At 45.1% G+C, this 27,917-nt stretch overlaps 2 protein-coding genes and 1 non-coding gene across 6 annotated transcripts in view; 1 reads left to right on the plus strand and 2 right to left on the minus strand.

Moving 5' to 3' along the window:
- The window catches only part of AGGF1 (angiogenic factor with G-patch and FHA domains 1), a 23,880-nt gene extending 8,960 nt beyond the window's left edge, over positions 1-14,920 (plus strand). Inside the window, exons 6-14 of one of the 2 annotated variants that reach the window (XM_083152091.1) lie at positions 63-132; positions 1,439-1,550; positions 1,643-1,694; positions 2,929-3,030; positions 7,471-7,636; positions 8,879-8,961; positions 12,081-12,208; positions 12,923-13,022; positions 14,303-14,920. In XM_083152091.1, coding sequence (XP_083008217.1) covers positions 63-132; positions 1,439-1,550; positions 1,643-1,694; positions 2,929-3,030; positions 7,471-7,636; positions 8,879-8,961; positions 12,081-12,208; positions 12,923-13,022; positions 14,303-14,500 — 1,011 coding nt within the window. In that variant the 3' untranslated portion in view covers positions 14,501-14,920. Of the gene's footprint in view, positions 1-62; positions 133-753; positions 1,013-1,438; positions 1,551-1,642; positions 1,695-2,928; positions 3,031-7,470; positions 7,637-8,878; positions 8,962-12,080; positions 12,209-12,922; positions 13,023-14,302 lie in introns of both variants that reach the window. The other variant, XM_083152083.1, reaches the window with a different exon arrangement.
- A 5,097-nt stretch (positions 14,921-20,017) lies between these two features.
- On the minus strand, positions 20,018-23,389 carry SDHAF1 (succinate dehydrogenase complex assembly factor 1). 3 transcript variants are annotated; one of them, XR_014450620.1, is made up of 3 exons: positions 23,265-23,389; positions 22,118-22,471; positions 20,018-20,319 (listed from the first exon to the last, which is right to left on the minus strand). XR_014450620.1 is itself a non-coding variant. In XM_083152127.1 (3 exons), the coding sequence occupies exon 2, from the start codon at positions 22,442-22,444 to the stop codon at positions 22,175-22,177; it is 270 nt and encodes an 89-aa protein (XP_083008253.1). In that variant the 5' UTR covers positions 22,445-22,471; positions 23,118-23,322; the 3' UTR covers positions 20,018-20,319; positions 22,129-22,174. The 3 variants fall into 3 exon arrangements, 1 of the variants encoding a protein (XP_083008253.1); XR_014450615.1 differs by having other exon boundaries at positions 23,118-23,310; XM_083152127.1 differs by having other exon boundaries at positions 22,129-22,471; positions 23,118-23,322.
- Positions 22,888-23,017, minus strand: LOC146045767 (small nucleolar RNA SNORA47). Its single transcript, XR_014465593.1, has one exon. It is a non-coding gene; the product is annotated as a small nucleolar RNA SNORA47 (small nucleolar RNA).
- Positions 23,390-27,917: the final 4,528 nt, after the last annotated feature.

Genomic DNA, 27,917 nt, shown 5'->3' on the forward strand with positions numbered 1-27,917 from the left:
ACCACCTAAATGTCCATCATATAATCAAGCACAACACTGCTGACACTTCATCCTGTCTTTAGGTACAAAACTTGACAGAAAACATGGCTAGCTTGAGGATTTCTCCTTATGGATACACATCATCCCACCAAGGTAGAGTTACCTTTGTTCTTTTTTTCAATTTCTGGATTTGTAATCCCCTATGGAAATAAAGCCATTCAATGTAAAGGAAGTGGTGTTCGGAGCGCTGCAGGATTTCAGTTTAAGGGAAACTTGCCTCCACTGCTGCTGCTTCTTTCTATGAGAACCTGGGAGGGGGCGGAGCCTGATGACTCATTGTGGCAGTGTTGTGCACCCCTGGAGAGCGATAGATATCAGTTACATTTTACACACATACTAGTTTTGTCTATTGATTTTCCAAATATGCAAACGACTGAGGGGTTGATGTATCAAGCAGTGAAGAGTCAAGAAGTTTCTCATAACAACCAATCAGATTTGAGGTAGCATTCACAAGCATGTGTGTCAGCGATGTGTGCTGATCAGTCTGTGCATAAGTATGCCCCGTGTGCAGGCCCTTTTACGGTAATGCTGCATGGTTCTGTAGAGACAGAGCCTGTAGTGTCCTTGTATACCCCCATGTATTACAAAAGGTCAATTTAATGGTCCTATCATTGATCTGAGAAAGCTCAACTTTCTTGCAAACAGTTTGTTTAATGTGACCATTACCTCATTATGCATTTCTATCTCCTGAGTTATGTCACCATTTTTCCCAAGGCTTCAGAGGAGATGAGAACCTCTTCCTTTAGTGCAGCTCATGACACAGAGTGCCCAAGTGCAAGGGAAGAGTTTGCCAGTGGAAACAAGAAGCCCAAGCTGAGCAGTCAGTGTGCAGACTTCAGCACCAGAGACAGTTCCTCCTCCTCAGATGACAGTGAGCCCGAGGAGGGAGAGCTCAGTGACTCTGACAAGGCATCCAGTGATGAAGACATGTCAAGTGCAGACAATGCTTCTCCTCACAACTCTGACACTGAAGGTGATCTTGGGTTCCACCTAGATTTCATAAAGAGGGAAGAGTAGTTTTATTTCATGAGTGATGTCTTTGCAGTTTGTGCCACATAACTAGATCATCAGTCCTTTGTAATTTAGTTCTACTAGAACATATAAATATATGTTTAGTATGGCAAGAACTTTTTCGGCACTGTTGGATTATGCAACAGTGTTCTCACTAATTCCTAGAGAGTTAATAGGCTGCATTTTGCCTTGTAGAGGTTGGGCTAGTAAGTATAGGCCAGTAGTATTTTCATTTACAATATTGCCGATCTGATCCACTGTTACTGTTTTAATATTGTTTCACATCAGCGTTCAATTTACTTAGAAAATAGTTATATTTTGTTCTAAATATTTAGTGTAATGTAAATGCCATTGCTGATCATATTATCCCTATTGGCTTACTGTACAGACACAGATCGGATTTGGCCTCCATGCATTCGGGTAATAGTTGTCCGGTCCCCAGTGCTACAGAAAGGGTCGCTCTTCATAATAACTGCTGTGAAAAATGCCACCATCGGGAGGTAGGTGTAGCTTGGTACATATAGTAGATGATGTATTTAATGGAGACTGCTTGGTCCTTAGTAGGAAATTAAGAGTTGACTTTATTGTCTAGGGAAAAGGACATGGGACATACAATTCGTATCCCGGAAGTCAGCGTTAGTAAGGTGAGTACGTTTACTTATAGTGGTTCCCAAGCTTTTTCCTCTCCCGTACCCCATGATTATGCTTTTCATTTAGAGAGTACCCCCCTCCTCTCAATTTGAAATATCCACAGTACTTAAGGGTGGAGTGGAAATAAAAGCTATGCGTATCCTTATACAGATGGAGCCAGCGCGACATATCCATGTCGCTGGCGGGGCCTGTAGCGCACGAGCGGCTCACTCGCGTGTCCCACTCTGAAAAGCAGCAGGGACCAGGTGCTTCCCTACCCGTCTCCGCTTCAGGGAGAACGGGCAGCCGGCTGCAGGGCTTCCAACAGAATGGTGCGCGGGAGCGTCTCGCATGCGTGCGCCCCATTCTGTCGGACTCCGGCAGGGGGCGGCGCATGTCGACTCTATCGCCAGAATCCGCTCTTGAGAGCGGCTCCATCTGTATGTGTCCCTAATACCGTTGCTTCCTCCACCCGTGCCAGCATGGGGCAAATAATCACTAATGTCTGAGCGGCAGCATGGGTAGCTCCGACTGTATTGCTGATCAGGCAAAAGCACGAGGAGACAATGATGCTGCAGGTGGAACACGAAGTATCGCCTCATGGTTCAGCTCCAGGGCAGTGGGAGACTTCTGCCATTACCAATATTTTCATGTACCCCCAATTGGTCTGCAGAGTACCCCCAGGGGGGTACAAGGTTGGGAACCGCTGGTCTAAATCTAAGACTGGGATCACTCTACTGCCTTTATTTTATTGTAGTTTGTGCAGATTAGAAAATAGTTTACAGATACATAAAGCCTATTGTGGTCACATGAACAATTAATGGGGTCACTTCATTCAATTTTGTGCCAAAGACCTTTTTCTTGATCTAAACTGAGAATTTAGAAGTGATTTAGGAAAGCTTAAAAACATTGTTCATGAGTTCAGATCCTCGGCAGGACATTGAGGCTAGGCATCTTACCATTGGGTAAATGTTTAGCTGGCTAGTCTAGTTTATTGTGCTATAGCCTAATCCATATGTCAGTGCTCCAACCCACCAATGTAATCCCAACAGATACTCACCTTAGCAGTGGGAAATATGATAACCGGCCATATTCGCTAGTGTCAGCATGAGATGCATTGTACACAGGCTAATGATGTGGAAAGTGCCCATGTGTGTCATTCTATGCTCCCCTGTATGCTGGGGTCGCGCCTGTACTGTACTGGAAGGTAAACATTGTGTAATATTCTCTTCTGCCTCCTTTTTTTAGTTCCATGCTGAAGTTTACTTTGACAATGATTTGCAAAGCTACGTACTTGTTGACCAAGGCAGCCAGAATGGCACTGTTATTAATGGCAACCAGATTCTTCAGGTAAATGGTGTCTTCTTGTTCCCCGGCTAAGTGACCAGATGCACTTACACAGATGCTAATCATGTGGCAAAAAGGAGCTACTGTATTTACACTCGAAACAACTATAGTAGTAAAAGTTTACATGAAACAATGCATAAATCAGACTTAATGACACCTGCAAAAATGTTGACATGAGTAGAAAATGTCATTATTTAATATAATATTTTTTGGTTTTTGTTCTTTTTTCTGTTTATCCATTACTACAGGTGTGTTTATATGCATCTCCAGTATAGAAATCTCTGTGCATTCATTGTATTCACCAACCAAGAGATGCAGCCATGCATTCGTTTTCCTTACACAGTCTTAAATATGCCCTGTAAAAACTTGTCCTCTTACTTAGACATGTACTAAAGGCCCACACACGGGACTTTCAGCTCAACGCCGCCCAGTGTGTATGGCCTGGCGATGAGCGGTGATGTGCGCTACCGCATCATCGCTGGAAAATCCGCTCACCTGCTTGCATTACCAGCAAATGAGCAGCCTTGTGGACAACCACCGCCACCCCCCATAATCGCCCAGTGTGTATGGACCTTTAGTCTTGGGTACATGTAACCCATATCCAAGCTATAGAAAGACTTCTGTACTTTCTTGGCCTACTTGATCCTTTACTGTAATATTGTTCTATATCATAATGTTTAATTGTTCTTCCTCTGGGGATACTGCTATTTGTGTCTGTTTTGCACAATTTTGTTAAAGCTATACAACACTTGCCCTGAAAAGCCGCCCAGCTGATCTTTCCTCATAGATGAGCCACTTATACCGTGTTCTCACTGCGAGTGAGAACTACATGGCTTTTACCCGGGTAAAAAAAAAGGGTTTTACCCGTGTATGAGTTCCGGGTATGCGACCCATTCACACTGCAAAAAAAACAGTGTTAAAAGGCAAATTTCTGGTTCTTCATAGTAGACTCGGGAATTTTCCTGCAGTGAGAACGGGGTATGAAGGTCTTTTTGTCAGGACAGATGAAAAAATAATGCATAGTTTTTATGCAAATTATTGTTGGGTAACCGGGTCAATCCACAGTGGTTGCTTGACTATTTAAAAAAAAAAAAAATAGCCCAGTTCTACCCTATATGCTAATAGATTAAATCCATGAACACCATTCAAGAAGACCAGGTAAGAATGTCTGTGTGGTGCACTGAAGAGATTGGTAATAGTCAGGGTTTTATTAGTGCAGCTTACTTTAGATAAACACGTTACTGTGTAATTCCATATATAGGTATATTCAAAAATGCGGGCAGACTATAACCCCTAAAGTAGTTCCTACAGTGAGGTAAGATTTCAGACAGTGGCCAGCCCGTGCCTATAGCGTGAAGGTGGACGGGTGTGCAGCTGTGTGTGTGTCCGCTCTGACTCCACAGGTGGGCTCACACTAGGGGGTTATTCTAGTTCACTCGCAAAGGCACAATCACTCTCTAATGAACAAAACCATGTGCATTGCAGGTGGGGCTGATGTAACATGTGCAGAGAGAGTTGGATATGGGTGTTTTAATGTTTCTATACAGGGTAACTACTGGCTGCTTTATTTTTACACTGCACTATAGATATCAGTTTGAGGTACAAACCCCGCCCAAATCTAACTCTCTCTGCACATGTTACATCAGCCCCACCTGCAGTGCATATGGTTTTGTCCATTAGGGAGTGATTGTGCCTTTGCACTAGAACTAGAACAACCCCTAGGTGTGGACAGAAGTCCGATCACCTGTGTGTCGCCAGTTAGTGCACTGTGACTGGAGACTGGGGGAACGCACCAGTTTACACTAATACAGATCAAAATACATTCAATGGGGAAGGGGACACTGGAGCACACACACAGTTTTAATTCACATGTCTGTGTCTTTATGTGTATGTTTTGTGTCTCTTATTTCGCAACTTAGAAAAAAAAAAAAACATTTTAAATAACTTACATTTTATTGCCAATCTCTTCAGTGCAGTTCTTTCCTTGTCTTCTTGATGATATCCATTTAGTGTCCAGTGGTAGCACACCCTCACAGTTTCAGAGGGGGTCCAAATATACATAAGACCTTCTCCTGTGTGACTGGCCATTCCTGTTTTTTTTTTTTTTTTTCTCTGTATAAACCATGAACATTTTTTACTTCCTTTTCAAAATGGTGGCCAACTTTAAATCCTTGCAGACGACAATATTTGGGTTTCTAAGCAAATTACGCAAATGCTACAATCTCAGGGATGAGATGTGGATGAATCTTAGGACAAACACTTTCTTTTACAAATGTATTTTATTTATTTATTACAAATCTTCTATAAGATACTTTAATATATAACTCTATTTCAGTCTTGGACCTGAAATGTTCACAGTAGTTAGTCATATGGACCTGGAGATAAGCCCTTAATTTTTTCTTTCCTATTTTACCAACCTGAGATTTTTAGACCTAAAGTTCGTAAAAGCTTTAAAAATATAAATTTTCTAAATTTAATAAAAACAGTAGGATACAATACTCTGTATAAAGTTATATTTTTGGGAAATATTTTGTTCTCGTTGGGTCCACATTCTCACCGTTGAGGTAACCTATACATCAAACCAAAAATGTAGCCCAAATTTTGCTGAGAAAAATGTCCAAAAAAAAAAAAGTTTGTTCCAAAGTTCTGCCACATTATAGTGCTGAGATTTCCATATATGCCTAGAAACCTGAAAAACACTGGCTGCCATCATTTAAAGATGGTCATCATTTTGAAAAGGAGTACAAAAAAATTGAAAAGAAATATTAATTTTGGCATATAGGGAAAATAACTGACAAAAAATGAAATCTTTTTGGGTACTTGTTTCCTAGCACGGCCACAATCGCGGGCATCCCCATAGGAAACAATGTTAAATGGCTCAATGTACCCGTGTTGCCCCCGATTTCTCATAGGGAACAATGTTAAATACCTCAATTTCACCAAATCATCATAGGGAACAATGGTAAATGGGCCAGAAAGCCCCAAAAACACCCCAGAACAGTGAAATGTCCCCCCAAAAGTATTTTACGCCACCCCACGATCAACGCGAACCCGAAGCGTGGCGAGCGCAGCGAGGGGCGGCGGTACGCGTCCTCCGACCTTTTCATACCCCCACTATCCACGTCGGCGTGGAGTTGAGAATAGAATAGCCCGAAGCGTAGCGAGCGGACGCGGATACCTTCACAGGTAAACGCGTCCCTTCACGGGCTTCACAGGTATCCGCGTCCCCTCGCGGGGCACGCTGCGCTCGCCACGCTTCGGGCTCGGTGGCTCGCTGCGCTCGCCACACTATTCTATTCTCAACTCCACGCCGACATGGATAGTGGGGGTATGAAAAGGTCGGAGGACGCGTACCGCCGCCCCTCGCGGGCTCGCTGTGCTCGCCACGCTTCGGGTTCGCGTTGATCGTGGGGTGGCGTAAAATACTTTTGGGGGGACATTTCACTGTTCAGGGGGGTTTTGGGGGGTTTATGGCCCATTTAACATTGTTCCCTATGATGATTTAGGTAAATTGACCCATTTAACATTGTTTCCTATGGGAAATTGGGGGCATCGCGGCTAAATTGAGGCATTTAACATTGTTCCCTATGGGGAAATCGCGGGCTTCGCGTCGCGACCATCGCACCCGATTTTTTGTGCTTGCGATGGCCGCGATGCCCCCGATTTTTCCTCACGATGCCCACGATAATGATCGTTGTGGCCGTGCTAGGAAACAAGTACCTCTTTTTGTTAAATGGTCAAACAACCCAAAAATTCATAGCTAAACTACTTCATATGGAGTGACCTAACTAGTAAGACCAGCTTGCTTTCTCCAGATGTCCGCAACAGAGACATGACTGAAAGGAAATCCAAAGGAACAGAATAGATGTGATCCTTTGACATTGTGCTCTGCTATCCATTGATCCTTTTCAAATCAGCCTAAGGGGGGTATTCAATGTCAGGGTCACGGCAGTCGAGCTTGCTCGACCGCCGTGACCCAGTCCCGTTCTCGGTCAGCTCAACCAAAAACACGCAGGCGGGATTCAATGTCCCGTCTGCCGGGGAGCAAAAAGGGGGCGTGGCCGCGAGTTGCGGCCGGGAAGAGGCGAGCTGCAGCCGCCAGCTCGTCACTTCCCAGCTGTTCTTGGCAGAATGAGCCCGACAGCTAGTGATGTCGGGATCGTTCTGCCGAGATACCCTGCTCAATGCTGTAGGGGGGAAGACAGCATTGAATAGGGCCCGGCGGGCATCTCCCCGATGGGAGGTGCTCGCCGGAGATTGAATATCCCCCTTAGTTTGAAAACAATGTCACTTTTCTGATGAAGCGCAAGATAGAAATGTACATAGGAGGCTCGAATGTTGTATATTTAGCCAAAATGTCTCATTCGTGGTGCCAAGTTTATATTTATAATGCACTGCTGTGTTTCTTATGTAAGTCATTTCACAAGCTCCGCACTCTTACAGCCTAAAGCAATCTCTGAGCCTTGTGTGCTGCAGCATGGGGACGAGGTCAAGTTTGGGGAAACAGTTCTGTCCTTTCATGTCCATCCTGGCAGTGAAACCTGTTTTGGTTGTGAACCCGGGCAAGTGAGAGCACACCTGTCTCTAGATAAGAAAGAAGAAGGATCTGGTAAGACCTTGCACTTGGTGTAAATCCATAGCTTCTTTTCCAATTTGGGGCTGTAAATTTCACTCCATAGGCTGGGATACGTTTAGAATTGTGGTGGATCGGATGCCGGCAGTCACAATACAGACGCAGGCATCCCAACTATCACAAGAAGGCCAACATCAGTTAGGATTCCGGCTGCCATCATCCCCAAAGTAACTGTGGAGGTTATTTTGGTTCACTCTCTCTGACAAATTCGTTCTTAGATGGACAAAACCATGTGCACTGCAGGGGGAAAAATGTGCAGAGAGAATTAGATTTGGGTGACTTATTTTATTTCTGTGCAGGGAAAATACGGACTGCTTTATTTTTACACTGCAATGTAGATCTCACTTTGAAGTAAAACCCCACCCAAATCTAAATCTCTCTGCACAAGTAACATCTGCCCCACCTTGCAGTGCACATGGTTTTGTCCATCTAAGAAGGAATTTGTCAAAAAGAGTGAACCAAAATACCCCCCTATGTGAGAGCAGCAATATTAGGCTGGGGGGGGGGGGGGGGGGTGGGGGTGTAGGTTTAAGCACAAGGTGGGGGACTTAGGGTGAGGCTGCGGGGAGGGTTCGGTTTAGAGGGGGCAGGACGACCCTGCCAGGATTGGGGAACCTCTTTTGTGCCAAGGGACATTTGTATGGGGAAAAAAATCCGACCTCTCGTGAGAATTCCCCTGTACTTGACTCCCGACAAAGCCGCCGGGCGGGTGGTAGGGCTGCTGAGAACGGCTACGGGGGCCGCTTACGGCCCCCAGGCCTGAGGTTCCCCACCCCTGTCCTAGATAAACAAATGAAATAAGGCTTGAAACCTACTGTGTATAGTACAGCATGCCCTTTAAGCCTGGAGAGTGCCAGTTAATACTGTGTATAACTTCTGAATGAGGGCATGTATTTCCAGATAGCACTTAAAGCACCTGGAACTACAGAGTTCCCTACTATTGGCATAGCATGAGCAGGATGAGGTTACAGCAGGAATATGGTGTGTGTGTGTGTGTGTGTGTGTGTGTGTGTGTGATACACTGTAACAGGTTTTGTGTTGTTGTGGGGTTTGTAAGTTAATGGATAACCAATCTTCATGGCTTGAACAAAATTCAATTCTATGATTTGCAAGTTCCAAGTAATAACTTTACTGAATATTGAGGAATATATAGTAGACATGTGACAGAACCCTAGCACTGCTGATATAGCTGTGATGTGTGTATTATGTTTGTTTTAGCTGGTCCAATCCTGAGCAAAGAGGGGAAAGAATTACTGAGAAGACAAGGCCTTAAGCAAATCCGTGTGAAGTACGGCTTGCAGGTAAGACGTGGGAATGGCCTTCTTGTACATAAACTACAGCTTTGTTCACGGATAAATAACTGCCCTTTGACATGTTACATTAATCAGAGAGATCACATTACTAGGCTGTGTTACTGATGTATACAGACTATATCAGTAACCTTTCTCCTTATCCTGTTACTGATAACCTTTTGGATGCTATGGCTACGTATATTCATAGCTTCTAGCACAGGGGTAGACAAGTCATTTTTAATAGAGTCCGGATATTTCTAATTAATTTGATCGTGGTCCACAAAACCAAATATCTAAAAGTTAATAAAAAATAAAAACTTGAGGCTTAAAACATTACGAGCCTGCACCGATGGGTAGCTTAGTTTCCCCTTGAGGCAGGACAGAGCTGCCAGTTCGTCTCCTGCGCGTTTATGCTTGTTGGCCAGGTCCTTGGGGCTCCTCCACACTGTGATGCACGGAGGACTGGGATCCACTGAGCGCCCCTGCCTCCACATCAGTCACTTACTGGGACGCCGCGCCAGCCCGCTCATGTGACTAATTAACCAATCACCGTAATACTGGCACCACGGTGGAGCTACCCGTGCTGCCAATTACAATGGGCGCCATAGCAGCAGGCTGATCCGGCCAAGTCCTCTCCTGTGTTGGACAGTGACGGCCAGAACTGCTAGAGGGTAACGGGAGGGGTACACTCGCTGTGACCGCGCCAAGGACTTGGGACGGTCTCCGTCGTGTCCAGGTGCTGTGCTTCCCCACAAGCCACGGTGAACTGTCCGGAGCTGTCTCCTGTGGATGCTGTGATGGGAGCTACTACGAGTGGGGTAGTTAACAGACCCTGGCAGAGAAAGACAACACAGTCATAGTTGTCTGTATAATCTAGTGATAGACAGAAAAACCATTACGGTACAGATATATACGGTCTATATATTTACAGCCTTATTTGCTGCACATGTGGTGGCCCTGTTGGTTTATAATTACAGCAGGCTAATTAATATTTGATATCCACCACTTAATATACATATCTAGGGATCATATATAATGCATGTACCAGGGCATCACTCAAACAAGAGAAATCACAACATAGGAACTCCTGTGTCTCTCCACTAACTATTAACTACTGTAGTAAGGAACATTACTGGTAACATTGTCTCTTATATGTGTGCATCTACTTAAAACCTGATACAAATTTATATAGACGTTTTATACAAAGGGTTGAGTTGGAAAATAATAAATAAATGCATGCAGTAGTAATTTGCAGTAATAAATCACTGTCAGTGACAGAAGTATTCTATGAACACATCACAGGTGCTGGGGATAACCAGCCTGAATTACTGGCATATACTGATAAGGTTGATTATAACCCTTATCTTTGCCTCAATGCACTGAGAATTGTAAACATATGGATATTAATCCTACCAAGGAATACATTGCAGTAGATCATCAATTTATTTCACCTTATATCTATGCTTACTATCTCATAGCTTAGTTGAGAGCTGATTCTGATTCAGGAATGGGATCAGTGCCAGTCGACCATGATACTAAAAAGCAGTGCATGCTTTTTAGTATCCTGGTCGACTGGCACTGAAGTCTCTGTGTTCAATATCTTTCCAGTCATAACCCTAGAACTCCCCACTCATTCCCTTTCCGCTGTCTGGTGACGAGAAGGGTGAACAGCAGAAGTGCTACAGTTTTATAAAGGCTGACATTACAGCGAACTATGTAATAATGTATTAACATCAATCAAGCAAATTGCTATAAAAACTTAATTAATAAGACTATACAGCAAATTGATGACCTATGATTTAACCTTATATATATTCTAGTTATTAGATATCACACAATTGTTATGACTGTCTGTTTTACATAAAAAATCTCACCGACTGCTGTGGGAGTTAGGAGTATACAGCAATATTTCGCAGTGTGTTGCATGTAACATTGAGTTATAGAAATAGTCATATTTTTATAAATAAATAATAAAAGTTATAGTTTAATAACAGTCATAGCGCAAATAATTTTTCTGGAACATGAGTGCCCCCAAACAGAGTTCTTTTTTTTTGTTCTCCCTTGAACATAGAATCATATAATGATACTAATTTGACTCCGGGGTGCACCAATGACTGTCAGATATACAACCATCTTTGACGTAAGTCATATCGTGGTTTGTGACTAATTGGAGATTTGAACTCCAATAGCCAGTTGTTCCAGAAAAGACGTATTAATACAAATTAAATAAAAATTCAGTGCATAGTTAGACTGGTGCGGTTCCCCCCTCCCACTCCCCTTTTCCCAATCAATTTATACCATGGCGGGGGTAGGAAGATGGACGCTATGGCCTTTGCGTCGTGTCCATGCTACTGCAGCGCCGGGGCACTAATCTACATTTTAGAGATGGTGCGATATTCGGGCTGTAGTCCACCAGTTGCCTACCAGTGCTCTAGCACCTTCAGCAAGGTTACACGTGGACACACTGGGTTTGGCTGAGAATAAAGGTCGCCATGCACTGCCGCAACTTCTCACGCATTGCTCCCTTGAGCCGCCCGGGACCTTCCTGGGAGGCAGGATCGCATGCGGTCCTTTTGCATGTGATATAGCTTATGCCTGCCCGGCTCAGACGAAATCTAGGAGATAGCTTCTTTAGTAGGGGCAACTCGGAGTGTCCGATGAGATGCACAAGGGACCGTGCATTGTAGCAGACCTGCTGTCACCTGCAATTTGGTCTCTGTTCCTGTTATTGCTGCAATCACAAGAAAAGAGCCCAAATTGTATAAGTACATCGCTCAGTGTATGGGGACCTTAAATGTTGTGAGTTGCCATTCACCTCTGGATACATGTTGCTGAAGCCTCCCCATTCTTCATATCCCGTATACAGTATTTGTGCATTCCCAGTTCTAAAGTCGATCGGTGCTCTGACCCTAGACACAGCTCCAGAAAAACCACTGAAACAGTTATTTTTGGATGCCATGGTATAATATATGCAAAATCTTATTTTAGTATTCCAGTATGTGTGATGTTAGCATTGAACATGTCCAGAATAAATTAGATGTTTTATTTCCCATTGACTTTTCTTTTTTTTTTTTTTTTAAACCGTGTCCAATAGAAAAGTTTGCTTGAATGTAATCCTATTGTTTTAGGGAGCAGATTATGAAGATAACAAAGTACTGAAGAATTCAAAGTACAAAGACCGAGCTGGGAAACGTCGACAAGTGGTGGGAAGTGAAGGCCCGTTCCAGAAAGAGGATGCTCCTGCATCTGTACACGTGTATGTTGGGAATCCCTATTTCTATGGTTTATTGGCTTCTTTTTCCATACATTTATAGTGACACTAACAGGTCTTAGGGCAGGATGAGTCTCGCTCTCCCTTTATGGAGCAGGAGGATCTGCACATCCAAATCCAACTTCACTGCATTATGGATCTGAAAGGTTAAATAAGGCCAAGTGGAGCAGATGTTTTAAGCCTGGTGAAATGATAAGGGCCCTTATTCTGGTTGCGAAATTGACAGCCTTATGTGTCCCCCATACGCCGCCTGGCATATGGGGGACACGCCATGAAACGCTGAGCGTTCCCACGGGCTATGCTCCCTGCCCACACTGCTAGGTGTGAGCGGGACGGTGAACATGTAGTTTGTTGTGCCCACTTGCACCCTGTGGCTGCACATGCGCAGAAATGGTGTGAGGGACCGATTAGATTAGAACAAGGTTCAAAGTGGAGATAAAGTAGAAGATGATAACGCACCAGCCAATCACCTCCTGACTGTGATTTTTCAAACATAGGTGATTGGCCGGTGTGTTATCTCCACTTTATCTCTTCACCAGGCTTAATACATCTGCCCCAGTGTTCTTTATCCTACCACCATGGCCATCGGAAAACATTTGATGCTTTATTTAAAGAACAAAAACTGCCTATGACAGCAAATGAAAAACATGACGGGTTGTCCGTAATCCTAATGTAACCATTTTCTTATTCTGTACACAGTGAAATTACTGACGGCAACAAGGGAAGAAAAATGCTAGAAAAGATGGGATGGAAAAAGGGAGAGGGACTCGGCAAATCTGGTGATGGCATGAGAGATCCGGTATGTTATGAAGCCTGGTTCACACGTGCCGCTGACAGTGAATTGTATATTCTGCTTTTGCCTGAACCTGCACTACCTTTAAGGAAAAAAAACACATAATAATTTTTTGTTTATATTGGTCAGTGGAGTGATTCCTAGACTGGGCCAGCATGAGAATTCCTGTCTGTAGTAACAAGCGCCCTTCGTTCTGGGGTGTTCAGACAGTGAGAGATTTGGTAAGAAATCTCAAGTTTTTTTTTTTTTAAAGCGGCAATCATTTACACTGCAAAACCATTTTGCTTTTGCAGTGTAAATGATTGCCGGTTTAAAAAAAAAACCTGGAGATTTCTTACCAAATCTCTCACCCTATTACATTTCACCCTTAATGTCAATTTTGTGTTCTATACGTTATATTGGGTATGCAATGAAGACCAATACCTAGTAGGTCTCTATCCGAAACCAAAACAGGTGTCCTCACACTTTCACGTTCCTTTTTAACTTAAAAACGCCTCCTTTCACAGTATTTTAAGCCCATACAAAATGCGTATAGTTTGGCTGTTTATAGCAAACCTAATCATGAGCAGTTTCAGTCACTGCTTCCTGGAAACAGGCCCACCAGCAAAATGACCAGCTCCAGGATGAGTTTGGTGTTACTTAGCTCTTGTCTAGGGTTTCATTTCTACCATACAATTTCTATGGCATTTAAGTTCCACATTCCTTTCATCCCAGCATTAGACTGATGGAGTCATTGTGTCATTGTGACTTTTTTCCTACTACTTGTATATCTGGGCAATAGACTGCACTGAGTTTTAATGTCGAACTTATGATCTTTTTATTTTTTTTACGCATTACTTTAGTGCTGTATATTGGCTATGTGTATTAGAGTTCAGTTGGTGAAAAGCTGTGCAGAGTTGAAGCAGCAGTTCCTATTTACCCATATTAATCTAATATCCAATGATGTTTTCTGGATCCCCTAGGATTGGCCTCCGAAGGGAATGATTGCATGGCTGCTCAGAGTGACTTATAACTGCTTGTGGCGCAACCGTACAACCTGGTTGCCGGGCAGTGCTAAGCACCAGAAGCGCTTGGCTCTGGCACTGCCTGGCAAACAGGTTTTGCGGCTGCACCGCGTGAAGTTTGGCAGAAAAGGATTAAAATCCTCGCATGTTTCCCCTAAATCCCAGCATCCTGCCAATACTGGGATTGGTATCCTTACCTTTTGTGTATGTGTTCAGTTGAACAATCTTCTAACTCCTGCAAGTGTTCCTGCTAATGTCTGAAATCATTTTCCTGATTATCAGATCCAACTTCAGCTTCACAAGAAGAAGGCAGGCCTGGGGGCCCACGGTGCTTCTTCCATTGAAGACCTTCAGAGTCAGACACAGAACAAAAAGAACTGGGAGAAGGCTAGAGAGAGATATGCCGAAACATTCCAAGATGCCAAAAAAACAGATGCAAAGAAGCCCGCTGCTTGGGTTAAGAGTGCTGGTTCACAGTAACCCTTTTGGGCTAACGTCCATGGATTTTAGTATAAACTGTGGTTGCCTTGACTAATCACTATTTAACATGTATAGACATTAAATGGCCTACCGCCCCTAAGGTACATTGTGACACAACGTTTTCCTTCATATATTGCTATGTCTGAATGCATCACTGATGGATGCCACATCCACCCTAAAAGTGCCCATACACTGGTCTGTGGTATTTGGTCTGTCTTCACCTGATTCAGATGGATTGGGCCATGAAATCAAGCCAAATCGCATTTGTGTTTGTCATCTGAATCGACCCAATGCAATCCCATGTGCATCGGGTCAGAGGTCGGACATGCTGCACATCATGTGCAGCTGCGCATGTATTGCATTTGATTCACTTGAACAGCAGCTCCCCTGGAGGCCTTTTGCATGCAATACAACACATGCGCAGTCTAATGCCAGGCAGTGTCTGAGCGTGTGCTCAGACGCTGCCCGGCTTCTCCCTACCCCGGCAGTGTGGCTCTGCGCAGCGTGATGAGGCCAGAGGTCACACTGCGCAGGCCAAGCAGCTGCACAGACCCTACCCGCGGCTTCACTATGTGGCCGCTCACTCACCTGCCCACCACACGGCATCAGTGATCGGCTGCCCACCCTCCCGGCCGCACCACACTAGACATGTAAGTAAATATGTGGGGTGGGTTTTTTTTAACTAGGGAAGCCAATCCCGGGATTGGGCATTTTTCCAATCCTGAATTCCAGGATTGAAAAAATGCTCCGGGATTGGCAACCCTAGTCACGAGGGAAAAATAGTAAGATAACCGATAAATCAACTAACTTCCCAGTTACAATCCATTGACTACAGTTGTACATACTGCAGCAACAGGATCATGTTCATGTTCCTTTGGCGCATCTGTGCTGTTTGCTCTGGTTTTCAATTAAAAAAACAAGATACGGGAAAGATAAACCCTTCCATACAAAGGTTTTGTACCACATTGATGCCTTAGGGATGGTATTGCATAGTGCTTTTAATTTTTCTTCTGTGAAGAACTGTACAGTGTGTGTGTGTGTGCTGAAATTGCAGATGTAATTTCCATTAAAATATATATTTTATGAAACTGTCATAAACGAGTCTTATTTTGAGTTCTTTATACAATTCCAGCATGTTGTAATTTCAGAGTATTTCTGATTTGTATAGATATATCTCGGGTCTTCCCACCAAAACTCGAAACGAGGCAAAAAGGTCATCATCCCGCTGTTGAATTCTCTCAAGATCTGGATCTATATAAGTTCCCGTGGCTGTCCGCAATCTTCACTCCAGTCATGGAGAGGGTAGCAGGAGGATGTGTCTGTGATTGTTTATTAAAGCGGCGTGCCGACCTGCTATATCCGTCTGGGGGTGGCTTTGCTGTATCAGTCCAGTGGGGGGTGTGTGTGGATCTCCCCCTCTCTCCAGGCCAATTTACAGGGGTGCCCTGTGTGTATTGGGTACACTCTGTGACACAATAATTAAAGGGGATGCCTGGTGTGTATTGGGTACGCTCCTGGTGACACTTTTTTCGGTACTTGTGTATTATAACGGCGCCCGATTTCATCCGATATCGCATCCGATTTTTGGCCGATTTTATCTGCGATGCGATTTTTCGGCCGATTTATTGCCGATTTTCGGCCATTTCCTGATGATTTGCATGTTATTCCATCCTTGCACACCCCCAGGTACTATGCGATGGTATGCGATGTGATTTTCGGGAAAATGCCCCTGATTGTACAATTAAATATCGCATAGCAATGCATGCCAGCAAGTGGCATGCGATGTGATTTGCAATGTTAAATGCACCCCCATTGTTAACGCCACCCCCACTATCAACGCCAACCCGAAGCGTGGCGAGCGGCGGCGGTACGCGTCCTCCGACCTTTTCATACACCCACTATCCACGTCGGCGTGGAGTTGATTTTAGATAGTGTGGCGAGCGCAGCGAGCCACCGAGCCCGAAGCGTGGCGAGCGGACGCGGATTACTTTACATGTATTCCGCGTCCCCTCGCGGTGCTCGCTGCGCTCGCCACACTATCTAAAATCAACTCCACGCCGTCGTGGATAGTGGGGGTATGAAAAGGTCGGAGGACGCATACCGCCGCCATTCGCGGGTTGGCGTTGATAGTGGGGGTGGCGTTAACAATGGCGGTGCATTTAACATTGTAAGCACCCATCAGGGTGATTGTACAATTACAAATCGAATCGCTTCACATGCATCACATGCCACTATATTGCATGCAATGCACTACGATGGAAATCGGGGGTGTGCAAGGTGTGCAATAATGGAACAGCATGCAAATTGGCCGGAAAAAGTGAAAAATCGGCTGCAAAATCGCATCCGATTTTTCCATGCGATTTTCGGCCGATTTAGTGGGCGCCGTGATAATACACAGGTACCCTTTTTTTTTTGTAGGGCTATAAAAAAAAAAAAAAAAAAAACTTAGAGGATAAAATAGGGTAAGATCAAGACCCACTAGCTCCTAGTGCTGAAGCTGCTGCCACGGGATGAGTTCAAAATCCCGACGCTGGAATCCAAACATTTTCTCCCTCCGTGGGTGTCCACGACACCCATAGAGGGAGAATAAATTAGTGTGCCCCCCCCCCCCCCCCCCTTGTCGGAATTCCGGCGGTCAGGATTCCGGCAGCAGGATTTTGAATGCCGGGATTCCATACCAATCCCGCTGCCACTAGTCATGACCTAGACAAAATGCCATCAATGATTTCTGCCAAGACCGATGACCAATATAAGGTATGTCAAAGCCAAAAGTTCACTAAAATGACCCAAAAAATTCAATTGAAATCATATGAGAAACATAAACTTGCCAATATGCCATTTACGGCAAGGAATGACTAAGACCCTGGCCTATGTTAATGACTAGTGGTTCTGCTTTGCATGCCGATGGAATACCTCCTCCTGGTAGCAAAATTTAAAAAAAATGAAGCTGGTAAAAGCACAGAAAAAGACTGCATTTTAAGATGGTATCACAAATCCCCAAGGAGTGTCGGCGGTTGTGATGTCTGACCTTCCAAACACTGAATGGGAAGAGGTGGCTCCTTCCACCATTTCCACGCCCTCTCCAAGTGCTGGAAGGAGCACCCACGGTCTAGTGTCTGATAATCAAATTGAAGATGTCACCACTGAAGTAAACCAGGATAAGCATATGGGTGAAGCTGGCGCTGAGAAGTTGATGAGGGTGCTAATGTGGTTTGTTTAAATCGGGCACCTGGGCAAGAAAGTTGTCCATAAAACTGAAAAAAGGATGTCAACATGCCTGGGCAGAGGATCAAATGATCCACGTCCTGTGTCTGCAATTATAGTGACACATCATCTGTGTCACTATATTTACCCTATGGGAAGTTAGAATTAGTAGGGGTAAGGATATTAACCACCTGGGAACATCGTCCCTATTACATCACCTGCAACGCGTATATCATAAGTCATTATCCAGTTTGAAAACTTTGGCTAAGAGCGTAAGCAGTCCATCGACCGCTAAATCCCTTTGGCCTCCTGTTGTATCCAAGTGCCTGCAATCCACACCACCAACTCCCCTCCTCAGTCGCGATGAGTAGTACACCATCAGCCCATGTCACGGTCATAACGGACTCCACTCCCATCTGGGATTCCTCCGGAGGGTCCTACAGTGTTACGCCTACCGCGAGTTCTCATCCCGGAGAGGAAGTAGCAACACCACTATTTTCACTAAGCAATAGACCGTCCAACAGTCCTTTGCCAGGAAGATGAAGTACGACAGCAGTCATCCTATTGCAAAGTGGATTACTCAGGCCTTGACGGCTATGGTGGTGTTGGATGTGCATCCAGTATCTGCCATTAGTGCAGTGGGATTTAGACAATTGATAGTAGGTAGAGCGTCCCTGGTACCAAATTCCATCTAGATTCCACTTCACTAGGCAGGCGATACCGAGGATATAGATGTCCAAACTAAGGACTATATGACTGTGACAGCCCACTGGGTAGTTGCCCTTATGTAGCAACAATGCTGTAATACCAGCTCATTCCAAGGCAGGCTAGGCTGTGTATCACTGGTTTCATAAAGAGGAGGTGATAAAACGGAGGATGAGAAGGACTTCTTGCCTCTGTAGAGCCAGTTTGTATAGCGAGAGATTTTATTTTGTTTTTGTGGGGCCCAAACAAACCAAATTCAGCCACAGTCCTGTGGCAGACCCTGTCGCTGAAATGACTTTGGTTTGTGAAAGGCAGTGTGCATGCCCTGTTTACTACACAACATAAGGGTGGGTGGGTCCATGGACAATTCCATCTTGCACCTTTTTTTTTTTTTTACATTATGTGCTCTCAGTTTTTAAAACTGCCATCCTTTCTGCCACTGCTAGATGTGCCAGGTGTTTGTGCCACTTAGCATAGTCAAGTCATCCAGCTACCTCAGTGCAACCTATACCCCTTTCACACTGACAATTTTATCCTGGGTTTTTGCACATGAACGCGCATCAACCCGAGATTTAGCTCAGTGTGAAAGGGTCTTGAAAGAATATCCCCAGATGAGCATTCCAGAATTTCTACCCAGGTCCTGACCTGTGTAGATTCCGGAATCAACACGGGATGTGGTCAGTGCGAACAATCCCGTACACGGGACTTTAAAAAAAGCTGCTGATTGGAGCCTTCTTGGGCTCATGAATAAAAAAACTTAAACACACTTGTGATCACTTTTTTATTAACATAACCATTTCATATATTTGCAGTGATTTCCCGGGATAAGTCTGAATGGGGCTGTCCAGGGTCGATCCCAGGTCTGCAGGAGAGCAGTGTGAAAGCCTACATTCTCTGGGTAGTGTCCCAGGAAGCATCCTGGAACATATTCACGGGTCTGACCCGGCTCTATGAGTGTAAAAGGGGTACTATAGGCCTAAAAGCAAAGCACCCAAATTCTGTGATTTTAGCTGTTTGGGGGGGGGTTTTAAATACAGATCTAAAACAAAAAAATGCCTGGCGCACACCCATAATTTTAAGGACATCCATGTTTGACTCCATGCGCGCCCCCCCCCCCCCTTGTCGGCGTTTGGGCGGTCAGGATTTCATACCGAATCTCTTCAGGCAGACCCATGTGTAATTCGTTAGCATCGGATATATTTTTTCCTCCATTCTTTAATGGTCACATAAGGTGTTTTTTTTTTTTTTATTAAATCTTCTTAAGCAAAAAAAAAAAAAATGACACATTTCCAAAAATTAACCGCTTTTAGTTGTGGATATAAGATGGACAAAATGGGCTTTCCAGTGAAATTAAATTCTTGTAATACCTGTAGCTCCGGATGGATGTTCAGTCAGGTGATATTGTATATACAGTAACAGGTCATCTGATTTGAATTGTTCTTTGGCACATTATAATGATGTGCAGTATAACAGGCACACCCCTAATGGTGGTTCTAATGCAGTTTCAGACTATTTGTCCAATATCATAATGATAAAATAAAGCTAAAAATACACCAGTCTTACACATTTTATTAAGATATTCTAAATAATTGAACAGACATACTGTAAGTATTTTGAACATTTATTGTTGATATTATGTTCAGATGTTGAATCTAAATACAGAACGTTGGCATTTTGTATGATGCAAATAATGTTCTATTGAGAAACAAGACTCTTGTACTGAATCATGAAGACCCCATATTGCTGAGTAGCTGCACCATCTAGTAGTTCCTGCCATCTGTGTAGGAGATAGTAAATATACATGATCACCACCTCCGCAGCTTTGCCAGATTGGCGACATACACCAATATCATTCTCGGCATTCTACGATGACCGTCATTCCAGATGTTTCCCGCCACTGCACCAAAGGCCTAAGGAGATAGAACAAATGTTACACACATTTTACCCTGCCACCAATAACTATAACCACAGATACAGTTGTAGTGGTCTAACATATATTCATTTAAAAGCGGAACTATGGACCATATACCAATAACTATAACCACAGATACAGTTGTAGTGGTCTAACATATATTCATTTAAAAGCGGAACTATGGACCATATACCAATCACCCTGAGTGATTTATAAGACTTCAAGCAGTAGAATAACTAAAGTAGGCCTGTCCAACCTGTGGCCCTCCAGCAAATACATATCCTAGCATGCCTTGTCACACTATTGCTGTTAGAAATTGCTAAAACTGTGGCAGGGCATGCTGGGATGTGTAGTTTCACAACAGCTGGAGGGCCGCAGGTTGGACATGCCTGAACTAAAGCTGAGAACAATGAGAAGTAGTGGTGTTTAGCATAGCAGCCAGACAGATATTAGCTATCCATTCTTTATAGCAGAGGTTCCCAAACAGTCCAGGTTTTTAGTATATCCACGTTTGGCCACATATAACTTAATGCCTCAGGCAATTTGATGAATCCCTCTTTGCTGAACCATGGATATACTATAAACCTGGACTGTTGGGGAAATTTTGCTCTACTGCATTCTAGACCAATCAATTGGTTGCTATGGGCAACAGCACTTCTTGTCTGCTTGAGTAGATCTACTCCCTAACGCTATTACATGCACAATTCATTGTACTGGTCAACTTTCTACCCCCATATTTCTTGGGAATTATAGTGAACACCCCAACAAATACATTACTTACATAATGGGTGCACACTAAAGGAAAGAACATTATAGGGAAGAACTGAGATATGCAGAGCAGTTACCAAAATTGCAGCATCCCATTTTAGAATGTCTCATCCCTTTGCTGCCTGTAGGTGCAGTTATATGGTCTAACCCAATAGAATAGTATTTTAATTAAACTGTTACATAAGTAACCTAATAACAGTTCTAGAGTCCTTCCTGTAGTTCAGTGGTCCATAACCCTTTCAGGTCCAACATCTAGTCCGGCTCAACAGCCCTAGTAGCAGATCCAATAATGAGCCACTTTAAAATAAGAGCGGTAACACTGTTCAACATTCTATATCAGTGATGGCTAACCTTGACACTCCAGCTGTTGAACTACACATCCCAGCATGCCCTGCTACAGTTTTACTATTTGGCCATGCTGAAATTTTTTTTAAATAAAGAAACATTTTAGAAATTCAAAATAGGCGATTATGTAGTTAATGCAGTATTATTTATCAACAGGAACATGCGCATTTACTATTGGAGGGTATAATCAATATAGAAAACTGCAACACCTCCTTCCTGCAACCACTCCCTCGGGTCAGTGGCATACACACGAAGCGATTGAGTGATCCAACTAGATCGCTTAGAAAGTATGTATGCAAGTATGTGCAGTCCTGCACACGGCGCTATCGCCCGCTAGTTAAGTCACTGCATGCAGTCAACATCTAGTCAAATTGCGTCGCAAGTGACTGCAAATTGCTGTGTGTACAGAAAGACAGATATCCATCTACATCATCCTGAACCACTACCCGGCCATTTTATTGCTAAATTCCCTTAGCAAAATCACTGCATGTGTATGGGCCCTCTATATGCGATCTAGACACCGGGAATTTGCCTACCCTAACTAGCTTAGCACATCTCAGAACATGTGTATGCCCATGTACTGTACAAACTACACCTGTAGCATTAGCTATCTTCCAAAAAAAGGCAAAAAGTTCTACAAGCAACCCCAATTATAAGATGTGTAGGAGAATTTTAAAACCCACCAAATATTAACATTTGTATATTGGGTTTCCCAATATCCCAAGTCTGACTGCCCCTGCTTATGTGGATGTGGGGGGGTTCTCCTGGTCAGATGAGGATTTGATGAAAGTTCCCAGCTGTATTGTATGTACATCCTGTAGCTGCTCTAGCTGTCTCTTCCCACGACGCAGGAGATACTCAATCATCATGATGTTCGTCCTTGGGATCTTTGCATTCTTCCTGAATTCATGCTGTATTTGGGGCAGGAATCCAGGTTTGTCTTTCCCAGCAAGTAGAAACTGCTTGTAAAGATTCAGGACTTGTTTCTGGAGCTTACTATGTCTCGTCATTGTGCCTCATATCACCAGGCCAATTATCTGCAGAGGAAAAGCACAAAATAGCAAATGCTTACATGGAGAAGTTCGACTTATTGCTAGAAATCCAGAAAATTATAAAAGAAACCCCACACACAGGTTATGAAGTGACACAGTGGGGGAGGGGCAATAAATCCAGACCCATGATGCAGCATGGACAGTCATAGCTATAAACCAGGGAGTGACGGAGAATTTCCTAACCCCTGCTCAAAAGGGTGCAGAGCTTGTCTTACCTTCATTATAACATTTACCCTATGTATTTATCACCTGAGTAACAAAAGATTTATGGAATTTTAATGTGCACCCCAAAGGGGCTGCAAAATAAAAATGCACTATGTAGGGTGAGCCAAAACACAGAAAATATAATTATTCCACGATGAGACTGCACAGACACAACAGAATTAAAGGTCATTCGTAACTTTGTTACTGCAAAATGCCAATCACCTCCCAACAATGGTGGGAGGCTGCCAGGCACATGCAGTGTTAATATAGGAGGGTATTACCAGTGAGGAGCAGTATAAGGGACTGCTCCACCTTCTCAGGCCTCCAGACCATCAACAGCTACACACATGCTCTCCCGTGGTAAGGCCAGTGCACATACATGTCCCACCATGTACCGTCCATCCCAGCAGAGAGACACGTCAGTTACCTGGCATCAAGCGGCCGCACATCTCCTCCCCCCGCAGTTAGTCGGCTGTCGTGAACCTACAAGTCCCAGCATAGCTGTAGAAGCCCAGGCCGCCGAACTCTGCGACTTCCCCACACTAGTACGGCGCACACGGTGACTGACACTGACCTTCCCGCTTCCACCCATGCTGCCCGGAAACGCCGAATCATAGAGCGGGAGGAGACGGTAACTTAAACTTCCTTCCGGCTGAACCCTGCACTGCCACCTGCTGTCTACACACGGGAACTACGCTGGTCCCTGCTGAGTCTGGACATAAACGTGTGTTCTATCCTGGACTTCCCTCTTAAAGTATGGTTACCATCACCTGTGGTGAAACACCTTTCTTATCACTTAACCTGTTCAACACAGGTGATGGCAATCATACATTACCAGGGAAGTCCATTGTGTCCCTCCTGGAGAGGGTCATGTTGGGAGGTATGTATCAGCATAAAATAGATCAAGTTTCTCAGCATAACATTTTCTGTTAACACAGAGGGACATGAGAACAGTAATATTAGTCAGTGCAGCCATCAGGGGGAGACTTCAGGGATTCCTGTCCTGGGCCCAGACAGAAAGGGAGTCCAGGACTTGAGTTTGTAAAGTATAATATGTCATACACAAAGTTCATATTTCCCTTGAAGAAATGTAGAGGTTGAGTAGTTCGGCCAGTGCTGCAGACACAGTCTCACCAGGCATCCCAGGTGTACAAGAAAAGGAAGGCGGGCCCTGCCTATTTTGTCAGTACCGGACACCACAATCAGGGGTGTAGGGAGGGCGGAGACGGTGGAGCACAAGCTCCAGGCACTGAAAGATCACAGGGCGCAGGAGCCGTGCACCGCCAGCTCGCCCTCTGCCCTGCTCTCCCATCCGCCCTATCTCCTGTCCACCTGCTCACCTGCTCCCCGCTGTGCCCGACTGTTTAATAGGTGGTGCTGCTGCACATCATCTCTCGTGTGTGACAGCAGCGCAGAACCACCTCCGCTGTGCAGGGTTGACAGTCTCCTGTCAGCCGGAAATCAGCTGCAGCAGCAGCTTTGCGCGGGGAGCCAGCTGTCTCCCTCCGCGTTTTCTCCAGAGAGAGCTTACATTGCTCCTCAGCGGGGCAACGGCACTGCTGGGAGTAGGGCTGGTCCATTGTACCAGAAACTGGTTCGGACGGTTTTTTTTACATAATTCCTAGAAGCCGACAGCATCATCTGCAGGGTGCAGAGCAGGGAGAGTTTGTGGCCTCCCTGGCTCTGATTAGGTGCTAGCGCTACTCCTGGGGGAAAGGGGTGTCTTGGGGGTAATATGAAATAATCATGGAGGGAGAAGGTTGGTGTTACTTGCGGGGGCTCGGCAATATGCAGCAATAGTATTATGTGGCACAGCGGGGAGCAGGCAGGCTTCATTCCCCCTTGGCAATGAGCATGAAGCCCCATGGCCTTCGAGCATGAAGCCCCTGTGACTTCATTCCCCCTGGCATCGAGCATGAAGTTCCTAGCAATGAGCATGTAGGTAAGTGGCACTTATGTGTCAAATGTGTAATGGGCATTACGGTTTGTTATAAAGTATTTAATGGACATCATGTGCGGCCTTATGTGTAATTGGTATTACAGCATGTGGCTTTATGTGTAATGGGTATTACAAAGTTCGCTAAAATGTGCAATGGGCATTACGGTGTGTGGTATAATGTTAGGCCGCTCCCCCTTTTAGCCGCACAAGAGCCCCGCCTACTACAAATCGGGGGGGCCACAAAACATGCCCTTGCTGCGGTCACCGTGGCACCTAGCTACACCACTGACCACAATTTCTGATGGCAGCCCTGATAATAGCAATACTACTACCAGGGCATTATAAGATAGGAGGAGGCCCGTATGCAGCCTCCTCCGGCCTGGGCCCCCTCCTCTCTGCCGGGAGCACTAGGGCACGAGCAAACCTCCAGAAAAATGTCAGAGGCTCCATTTTCCCAGGATCTTGGCAGTGCTCCTGCCGCCTCCACTGGACTACAGAAAGTATTGGAAAAATGGGTGCGGTGTAGGGCCCCCTTGGACTCAGGGGCCTGTGTGCACCATACACACCGCACCCATTATAGTTATGCCACTAGTACCACAAGTTTCCTTACCAGGGGCAAATATAGGGCCAGATGCACTAAAGCTTCAAAAGTGATCAAATGGAGAGTGATAAACAGTTAGCCAATCAGCTCCTGCTTGACATTTTTCAAACATAACATGGCAGAACTGTGACATGGCAGGTAGGATCTCATTGGCTGGCTGTTTATCACTCTCCATTTGATCACTTTTGAAGCTTAGTGCATCTGGCCCCTAACCTTTCAACTTATCACTACTCCCACTTTATCCTGTTTTTTTCCAGCAATTTCACAATATGATGCTATTGGGGTGAGGTGAGAAGAGGACATTTTTTTTTTTTTTATATTTCCATTAATAAGTCTATTAAATTATAGGTGTTTTGTCTATTTCTTTTTTCACAAGAAGTCCTTTCTTATAGGCAGTGTGCCTGCTTTCCCGGATCTGGCAAGAGACCCCCGAGAATTGGTTGGCTCTCCGGTGAGTCTACAAGTCTCAGGTATGCCACCAATGTGCCACTTTTTTCAACCAATGTTGACCTGACCGCCTCCTTCCAGCAGGTCGGCATTGCGGAGGAGGCGGACAGAAAGACGACAAATATGGCTTGACCCTGCAATGCAGGCTCCTACAGGTGCTGAAAAGACCTGGCCTGCCTGGAAAAGTGGTAAGTCCCTTCTTACTGCTTCCAGCCAGTATAACCAAACTTTTTATGGTAAATTGCAGCTATAAGTTTAAAGAGAAAAACTCTAATATTGCCAGAATTGGGGTGTCAGAAATGGGCACAGTTGCAACTTTAAGGTTTGTCACTGCCACTAATGTGGCTGGCCAGTGGGCTTTCCTATTGGGACATGCAGCAGCATGCATCCCTTAATGTACTTACAAAAGATGCACTATTGGCGTACCATCAGCCGCACTCTTGGACATTGCACCTTCCTACAGTATGGTAATCACAGAATGTGTGAGGGACCATTGGCACGGGTATTAGTAGACCACCCCTGCTTGTTAGTCACCCTCCGCTGGTACCACCCAGGAACACCCATCGAATATGCATGAATCTCAATGCATCTGCTGAAAGGTAGAGCTGTACATCTGTATCAACTAACATATTCATGCCATTATTAATAAACACAGAAAACACCACATTTTTTTAGGGGTAAAAAAACACTTTACACGTCCAGCTCCTTACAGCAAGCAAAAACTAGGTGTAACCCTGGCAGTTCCTATACACTAAGCTGCCCTAGTAATATAGGGGGTTATTCTGGTTCACTCCTTCTGGCAAATTCCCTCTTAGATGTGCACTGCAGGTGGGGCAGTTGTTACTTGTGCAGAGAGAATTAGATTTGGGTGGGGTTTTACTTCAATCTATATTGCAGTGTAAAAATTAAGTACTCAGTATTTTCCCTGCACAGAAACAAAATAACTCACCCAAATCTAATTCTCTCTGCACATTTTACATCTGCCCCCCGCACCCGCGTCATGGCCTCATTAGCATGAGAATTCCCAGCATTCTCTTTGGAACGCCCATGAAATGCTGGGCGTTCCCATATGCTAATGGATCCACACGCCGCCCCACTCCCCTCTCTGCCCCCTGTCCTGGGTGCGTGCACCCAGCGAACTGTCCATTCACCGTGGGTGCTTGCACCCTGAGTATGCACATGCACAGAAATTCGCAGTACAAAAACATCGGTCCCCGTGCGAACGCATCCCTGCTGCGAATGGACCAGAATAAGGGCCTTAATATCTCTGTGTACTCTGAAGTTAAATAAAATATAACTATACTAGGTGATTCATCGCGCCCTACGGGCGCTCTTCACACCGTCGTAAGGGGCTGCGCCCCCTTAATTTGTGAACGTTTGTATATGAGAAATATGGCTAGAATTGTATGAAAGATGCCCTGTATTGCAATTTAGGTGTCCGCGAATCGCGGGAGGGGGGGTCGCGGAGGGTGCCGCGAATTGCAGGAGGGGGGGTCGCGGGGGGTGCCACGAATTGCAGGAGGGGGGGTTGTATGCTGCGAATCGCGGAAGGGGAGGGATTGCAGAGAATCGCGGGAGGGGGGACGTGGGGTGGGTTGCCGCAAATCGCGGGAGGGGGTTACGGGGGCGGGGGTTGCGGCGAATCATGGTAGGGGGGGTCGCGGGGGGGGGTGCCGTGAATCACGGGAGGGGGGGTCACGGGGTGGGGTGCCGAGAATCGCGGGGGGGTGTGTGTGTGCCGTGAATCGCGGGAGTGGGGGGGTGTGACGCGAATCGCCACAAGAAAAAATCAACACAGAAAGGTCAACACATGTAAATGTTGACATAAGTGTGCCACTTCATTGGTGTCCATGTTGACACATGACAATGAATATGAAAACATTCAAAAAATGAAATAAATCTTCAAAAACTCATGTCAACCTTTTTCATTGTCGACCATAGCCGTGCCAGTGTTTTGCATGTGCCATTTAATCCTGGGGCTGCCGCGAATCGCGGGGGGTGCCGCGATTTGCGGGAGGGGGGGGGTTGCGGGGGGTGGGTGCCGCGAATCGCGGGAGAGCGGGGTTCATGGGGGTTCCGGTGGGGGGTTGCCGCGAATTGCGGGAGGGGGGGGGGGGGTTGCAGGGGGGTGCCGCGAATCGCCGGAGGGGGGGTTGCGGGGGGTGTGACGCAAATCGCCACAAGAAAAAAATCAACACAGAAAGGTCAACACATGTAAATGTTGACATAAGTGTGGCACA

Source organism: Crinia signifera, chromosome 1 (assembly GCF_055691185.1).
Source record: "Crinia signifera chromosome 1, ASM5569118v1, whole genome shotgun sequence".
NCBI lineage: Eukaryota > Metazoa > Chordata > Amphibia > Anura > Myobatrachidae > Crinia > Crinia signifera.

Coding starts and splice junctions, on each gene's coding strand:
- SDHAF1 (XM_083152127.1), bottom strand. CDS start 22,444: ATGACGAGACATAGTAAGCTCCAGAAACAAGTCCTGAATCTTTACAAG.